The sequence below is a fragment of the Thalia democratica genome, chromosome 2 (genome assembly GCF_965202585.1).
Source record: "Thalia democratica chromosome 2, ktThaDemo2.hap1.1, whole genome shotgun sequence".
Lineage (NCBI taxonomy): Eukaryota > Metazoa > Chordata > Thaliacea > Salpida > Salpidae > Thalia > Thalia democratica.
In genome coordinates this window covers 65959236-65967499 of record NC_139166.1, presented here as the reverse complement: position 1 = coordinate 65967499, position 8264 = coordinate 65959236, and the positions used below count along the sequence as shown (strand labels likewise).

Here is an 8264-nt window from a genome sequence, read left to right as displayed (position 1 = left end):
ATCTTTTTTCATTGGTTTGAATAAGATTTTTTTTCGAAATGCAAAAAAAAACTTCTAGAAAATCAAAGGTGTCAGAAACAAAATAAAATTAACCTTCTTTCTTATTATTATATTATTTTAAATGTTTTTGTGCACACTAAAATATAGTATTTAGTAATAAAACATCTGTAATAGAAACTTAGGTATATAAAGCGTGTAAAAAAAAACTGTAAAGAAATCAAATTTTAGTTAATTACTGTGCATTAACTTTGTACAAACGGAAAACATTTGCATTTAGTTTATTTGCTTAATAGGTATTAAATAACTTTCCTACTAATTCAAAGCACTTTTTACACTCTTTTTTCAGAAAATAATTTGCTGTTGTTAAAAAGAAGTAATTATGAGATTGAGAAAAAAAACCTGGTGGAATGCTAACCTGTCTTTTTCGCATTTCTAAGCTAAACCAGTAAAGTCTTGTAATTCTTTTAAAATGTTATACAGGGACTTAAAAATAAATTAATCAAACAAACTTAACTTAAAATATATTTTTGCTCAGCGGGCCACACTTACATGCTCGCGGGCCACAAATTTTTTTTTTTGCGGGCCACATTCCATTCAAAAATGTAATGTGCTCGCGGGCCGCAGTTTTCCGACCCCGAGCGTCGCCCTTGGTCCCAATGTTTTGCTTAAAATGTACGTCACAGTTAAAGATGTAAAACTTTTAGTCTTGTATACATCAATCCTAAAAATCTAGATAAAATTTAATATATTATTTGTTATTTTACTAGATTTATTTAGTTTTTATATCTTATTTTGTAGTTTAAACTAGAGCTAGTTCTTATGCGTATAATAATTTCAACTCAGATGCTTGTCGTTGTGTGATATTGGATGACGTCATGACTTAAATGGGTAAACTTAGATACACTTACACGTATAGGCATATGTACATAGCTGTAATTTCTATGTAAAACATATGTTTATCTAAGGATCATTATTCATTGGCTTTACAAATAGCTTTTTTTTATCTTAGTTTAAAAGTAAATTATATGTTTCAAATTAAACCGACTTAGATATTTAAAAATACCTTATCTACAACATAAGGTAATTGTCTTTTTTTCAAAAGGCTGAAAAAATACTATTTTCTTAAGAACTTATACTTTAAATACTTACTATACTTTAAAGCTTTTATTAAGGCGTATGAAAGAAAAAGTATACTTTTTTTAATTTTATAAACATAATAAACCTAACAAATATCAAACAACTAAACTTTTTAGTTCTTCTTGTGTTTTAACTTATATTAATTTGTTAATGATGAGAGTACAAAAAAATAATCAAAAATTCAGAAAATTAAACGTAAAAAAATTCTGAGAAATAAATAAAAAACTCTAGTTTGTTCAAAAATGCTTAAAATATTGGAATTTCAACATTTTTAATATCAATATTTTGTAACAACTAATTGAACTAAAAATCAAAGCATGTAAAAACTTTAAACAATATTGAAAACAAGATTAAAGTTTTGGTACTCTAACACAGCAGTAATCTTGAATCCGCCTCGTTACTTCGCATACCACAGTCTTCAGTTTATCTTTATCCGTGTCGTAAATGTAAACAATAGTTGAGTAACCTTGGAACAAAACAACTTTGCTTCCAATCTGAACGCACTTGCTTGAATCGAACATCGGTGGTTTCTCACTCAAAGTCGCAAACTTTCCGGAAGAAGAATCAAAAACTTCACGCGTTTCTCCACCGATCACGAACAGCTTGTTCCTCACCGCAACCAAGCTGTGATTGGTTCTCACTTCGTTCATGCGTGACGTCATTGACCATTCATCGGCGACGTGATCGTAAACCTCAACCGTGTTAGTTTGAATGCGTCCGTCGAATCCTCCGCTGACAACTACTCTACCTTCAAGTTAAAATATTTAAATACTTTATATTTGTTGACATGTATATATACTTATAACTGTATTTAAGTTAACTTGTACATAAGTTGATTTCAAGTTAATCTAAATAAAATTGTTTAGCTTTTTTTTGAACGCCATAATGTGATTTTTGTGATTCTTTAAAAACTTTGCTATGGACTTTATTTTGTTCTGATTAATTGTGTTAAACGTTAAAACTTAGTAAACAATACAAAAATTAGTTGTTTTTTTTGTATTATAAAGATATCTATATTTATATACATCCCAGATATAATTCTATAGAACTTAGAATACATAGTTTAACTAAAAATTAGAAAAGTTATGTATAGAAGACTGAGCTAAATCAAAATGAGTTTTAAAAAATTTAATTTATAGTAAAGTATTGTGTACGATATGAAGCAAAGTTTTTTTTAATTAAACATAAAAAATACTATTAGGCATATTAACAAGATATTATCAATTGACTTTCATAGAACCATAAAATATTTATTTATAATATAATTACTTTTAATATGTTATTTGTAAGCATTAACAAAAAAAACTATTGAAAAAAACCTTCGAATACTGCGCAAGCGGCTTCTTCTCTCGCTTCTTTCATCTTTTTCACTTCTTTCCACTCGCGCTTATCAGCATCGAACTGCAAACAAGAGTCAAATACCACTTCTTCTCCTTCACTTCCTCCCATCACGTATATTTTGTCGATGAATGCGCAGACGCAGTAGCAGCCACGTTTATCAGGCATATGGGAGACTACTTCGAATTCACCAGTGGCCAGCGAGTATTTTTCAATTGGTAATAATATATGGTAGTCGGGACTTACGCCTCCCAGAAAGAAAACGTCTCCCTTCAAGCAAACCGCTTGTGAGCCCCAACGTCTTATCACTTTCGACTTGAGGATTTTTAAATCATCCAGCACCATTGGATCAACTAGCTTTAGGTTGCAAAAAGGACTTGTATACATCATTTTCTCTGTTCCCCCACTAAACAATACGTTAAAGTTATTTTGAGCACAGTATCTGTTAGTAAAATACGAGGCAGATCTATCTGTAAAAAACGTATCTTTTTCGGCTGATATCTTTGTAATCAACGAGAGGCATTCTTTGTTCCCAAGGAACGAGGAATCTTTGTTTAAAACAAATTCAAGAGCTTTGTCCGTCAACAAGGGGAATCGAACTTTTAGTAGTAGATGTTTTGCCTGCCTGCTTCTTTCCGTTCTGTTGTGACTCACCCAACTGTCGGCCGCACCAAACACTTCCAACTCGGAACAAATATGTATGTCGGAGCTCGACAATATTTTTGAAACGAGCTTGAAGTCTAACTCAAAATAGTTTTTTGTATCTACGACAAGCGTAAAACACCTTGCTACGTAGTTAAAGGCTGTTTCAAAAACGTCTTTGATTCTAAACCTATCAGCAACCGTTAAAATGAATGAAACATTTTCGGCAGTAATGTTTTTCTTGAGGTCACCGAACATTTTATACAATAGACTATAGTTTTTGATTGCCTGATCGTAGTGACCTGATAAAAAGTTATAAAAAATCAGATGAGTAAAAGATCTAGACAATAGATATTAAACGTCTGATAAATTGTTGTTTAAATTATTACTTTATCTAAATTATGCTGGAACTAATGTATAACTAACTTGTGTATCTTATTTTAAAATGTTGGTTTCATATTTTTTTCTATGTTTTTTAATAGCAGGAATTTCGATTATTTATTTTAAAGACAAAAGTTGTATTAGGTTCTTTTAAATTTTGTTTTAATTTATTAAATATTCTTCAGAAGTTTTTTAATTTTTTAAAGTTTTTATTTTGAAATTTTTATTTTAAAAAAGATATCTCAGTAAATAAATATATTTAAATTGTTACAGTCTACTTTTATTAACTGTATCATTTATTAATTTTTTTAGTTAAATTATTTGTTTCGTTAATATTTTATTGGAGTCTTTTTTGAAAAAGAACAGAAAAACAAGCATTTAATGTAAAACAAACACTTGTATATACAGTAACCTCTCGCATCTTTAGGCACTCGTCACGTTACGCACTCTCGTTTAGTTACACATTTTAGAATTCTAGAAAATTCATAAAATTAAGTTTTTAACTTTTTTTAATATTGCACAAAAAAGGTTTATTGTATATTTTTTATTTAAAATGTGTTTTTAAATATTAACTTACCTCTGTTTTTCTTTAGACTTTGTAAATTTATGTTCCTTGAATAATTGATAAACATTTAATTATACCTCAGTATATCAGAAATTTTGTTAATAATAACAGATAAATTTTTATACTTTTGTTCAAAAGAAGAAATCCCATTACAGCACCAAATGCATATTTTTGTAAAAGGCTATAGAAACAAATTTTAATATAGACACTACATCATTTTTTAGTTGTAAACAAATGCTTAATTTTAAATTGAATTTGCTAAGTAGAATAGAATATAAATGTTAAGTATCAATTAAAGTCACATATAAATAAAGACAAAGATAAAATCTATTTATTATTAAAATAAGTAAAATTTTTCTACAAGTATTATTGTTTTATATAAATTTAAATCTTGTTTTTAATGTATGTATAGTTTTATCTATTGTTTTCATATTTTTAAATAAAGTAAACAAATTGTTAAAAGTGGGAAAGTCCCCAGTTTGTTTTAACTAGAAGCAATATCATAAAACAGCCATTATAGTAAGTATATTTGGTACCTCTCGTATCTTTACGATCTCTCGTATCTTTACGCACATTTTTTTGTGGACACAATGTGCGTAAATAAGCGAGAGGTTACTGTAAATGTATCGAACATTTTTCAATAAGCTTCAAGTCTTCAAATTCTGTTGATGATGTGAACAAGTTTTAATTGTTATTATATATATATATATATATATATATTTATTTATATAATAACAATTTATTTTGTTATTAGGTTCGAGGATACGCACAAAGCATTGAAACTAAGTAAACGATTTGAAAATTAACTGTTTTTTATATTATAAATAAATATATATATGTATATATATAATTATAAAAATATTTAGATAAAAAATTTCATAGCCAAAACTTAACTTCGTTCTAAACAAGCAACTAAAAATTAAAAAAATATAAATTAGTGACTATGACATTAATTTTTTAATAGTTATTGAATATTAGTGGAACATTTTTATGTGTTCACAAAACTATATGAATTCACTCCTCTTGTTTGAGCAACTACGCATGCATAACAGCAGTTGATTCTTTTAATCACTGCCTATACACAGGGTTAAAACTATCTTTTGCATTCAAATTATTTCATGTTATATTCACTTATTTGCAGTTTGTGATTTTTAGTTCTGGATTGAAAGGTAGTTAATAATAGCACTATAATTTGTTCTCTAAAAATTTTGTATTTTTCATTGTTATTTTTTTTGTGTGAAATAAGCACAGTGCAACTTATTTAGAATAATAACAGCTAGGGGTTAAATCATAAAGCTATAAGAAACAAACATGTTTTTTTTTAATATAACAGTCTGCAATAAACTGTTTAGAAGGCCTTCACGCGGACTCTGTGGAAAGTAATTTAGTTTATCTATTTTATTTCTATGTACATATATGTTATATGTATTAATAGTTTTTTTACAGTTCTGGTCAATAGCGATCGACAGGTTAAATTGAAGCTAAATATATATTTTATTACATAATCAACAAAAGACTTATACGGATGCTTCGTATATGAGATAAAGTTATTCCATATATTCCTCAGTAAAGATAAAATACTTCGTTATTACTACTTTATAATATTTATTAAATTTTTAAATTCTAAATTTCTGTTATAAATTTTGATAAACTTTACCTTTTTTGAGAATAACAATGGAAAATTTATCTCATATACGAAACGGTCGTATAAATCTACTGTTAGTTATATAATAAAATAATTATATAATAAATAATAAACAATAGTTGTTACAACTGTTTCATATACTACAATTTTCTACTTATTACAATCCTTAGTGAAGCTTTAGTTTCTTTATAATGAAACTATTAGACATTGTGAAATTAAATATTTAGCTTTAGTTTGACATGTCAAGCATTGTTGACCAAATTTTTTAATAATATTTTAATTAAATATATGAATACATACTTTTATATTTATTTAAAATATTTTTAAAAGTTTTAGTTAACAGTGTTTGAAAAGTTATATATATATATATACATAGAAAATAATGTGATTATATAAACTAAATCATCTTCGCGAGAACCAAACTGAAGGGATTTATAAAACCTACTGAGAAAACTTGTATTTAAATATAACAGAAAATATAAAAATTAATGTTTAAATGTTGGAATCAGGCATCAAAATCTGAGCCACTTAAACAGGAAAAACAAGAAAAAAAAACAAAAATAAATCTGTTTTTAATCATCAGCTATTGGTTTGAAATATATGTTTAAGTTACAATTCCTTGAAAATTAAAAAAAAAAGTTTAATTTAAAACTATAAAATTATGTTTACGAAACTTTAATATAAAAAAATTGAAGTACATAAAAACACATTTAATGTTATGAAGTAAAAAATCAGAAGAGTTAAACAAAAAAAATATTTAGAAACATATTATATAATATATTTATAATTAACTTTAAACAGTGTTTTTTAAAATAATTTTTTAAAAGACGAAAAACTGTTTATTAAAATCATTAAATAATTAATACCTTCTTCAGATATATGGCTGAGAGCAACAATTGTCTTGTTTATTGAATCATCGTTTTTGCAGAAAAAAACAAATTTTAACTTTTCACAACAAGTACAATAACGTAAAAGGTCTTTTTGAAGTTTAATCTTTTTTCTATCTCTGTCAGTTTTTCCAATATCAGTTGATGCGTTTCCACTCATTACTATAGTACTTTTATCTGAAGATCATAAAAATATTTACATATAACTCCTAACTTTATATAATTATTTTAAAGTGTACATTAAATAATAAGAGTTTAAGTACTATAAGTCTAGATAATGGTTCGTTTAACTTATTGGTACTACTCATCATTTAAAAATCTTAGGCTGTTTAACTAGTACTTTATATTTACTAGATGCTATTTTAGTTTACTTTATACAAATTAGACAATACAGTTATGGTGATGTATTATATCTGTTATATAAAAGAACCACAAACACTATAATAGGAAGACAATTTTAAAAAATTAATCACTTTATAAATAACTTAAAATAATTATAGCTTAAAAACCTAATTAGTTAAAAATACTTTAAAACTTTGAATAATGTGAGCTATAAAATATTTAACGATTTCCAAACAGTTAAGTTTTTTTAAACAACAAATTTTAGTGCTTAAAAAATAAACATACAAAAACAAATAACATGCAGTTTTAAAAAAGGTCTAAAAATAACTTTTAGCAATATATCAATACAATTCTTCTCAACTTAATTGCAAATGACACTTATGATTCCAGTGAAACACATTAGTGTTTACACTCTCATTGGTTGAGCTCATTTAGTAAAACTCAACATTCAAAGTTAAACAATTTAATAACATAAGAAAGATGCATTCCAATTACAATACTGCACAATATGGTCAACTTTTGCATTCAAATTAAACAATGCATAATCTTAAAATTGATAATATGACAAGTAGTCATGTAAATGTTTGCTATTAGATACATATATAGTTTTTGTTTAGTTTTAAAATAATTTACCAATTTTTATTTTATATTTTAAATAACCACAATTGAACTAAGGGATAAAAAATAATATAAGTTTTTTTTATTCTGGTAAAAAAAGTTCATTAACACTTGTTTACTAACTATTATTTATATTTATAAACTTTCTAATATTTGATAAACTTTGAAAAGCTTTCTTCATTTACCAAAGAACTACCTGAGACATACAAAAACAAAGTAAACTATATGTCAGTTAAAAACAGCTATGATTCAATAAGTTAGCTTAATCAAGTCTGAGTTGCTTAATAAGAGATAAAATAAGTTTTCAAAAAATATTGCAGGTGCTGTTATTTGCAATTCTAAGAATTTAATAGTCTACTTTGTAACTTACCGTAAAATTTTATTTAAAATAAAGAAAAACTAGCTTAATATTGATAAGTGTTAAACTATTAAAACACTTTAAGCTGACGCTTATACAACTTGTATAGTTTTAAAACAAATCTGGCTTAGAGTTCAATACTTTTCTTTAACATAGAAAACTAATAAAAACATAAATGTTTATGTAAAACTACTAACCGTATCTATCAAAAATATTATACAGTTGTATTTTTTTTTTCATTAAAATAAAAAAAAATCTAAATTTTTTTTAAAATATGCAATGGTAATAGCAACACTAAAACTAAAGCTTTTGCAATTCAGTATGAAACCTAATTGATTTAAAAATAACAAC

The 8264-nt window shown here is 25.8% G+C and overlaps 1 protein-coding gene across 1 annotated transcript; it reads right to left on the bottom strand.

Moving 5' to 3' along the window:
- Positions 1 to 1487: 1487 nt before the first annotated feature.
- Positions 1488 to 6755, bottom strand: LOC145828871 (kelch-like protein 7). The gene is made up of 3 exons (XM_082936617.1): positions 6575 to 6755; positions 2457 to 3419; positions 1488 to 1885 (listed from the first exon to the last, which is right to left on the bottom strand). The coding sequence occupies exons 1-3, from the start codon at positions 6753 to 6755 to the stop codon at positions 1488 to 1490; spliced, it is 1542 nt and encodes a 513-aa protein (XP_082792743.1).
- Between the last annotated feature and the right edge of the window lie 1509 nt (positions 6756 to 8264).

Excerpts from the sequence above, each read along its gene's own strand:
- LOC145828871 (XM_082936617.1), bottom strand. The coding sequence starts at position 6,755 with ATGAGTGGAAACGCATCAACTGATATTGGAAAAACTGACAGAGATAGA. Across the intron at positions 3,420-6,574 it reads CAGCCATATATCTGAAGAAG|GTCACTACGATCAGGCAATC; the intron begins GTATTAATTATT and ends ACTTTTTATCAG. Across the intron at positions 1,886-2,456 it reads CGCTTGCGCAGTATTCGAAG|GTAGAGTAGTTGTCAGCGGA; the intron begins GTTTTTTTCAAT and ends TTTAACTTGAAG.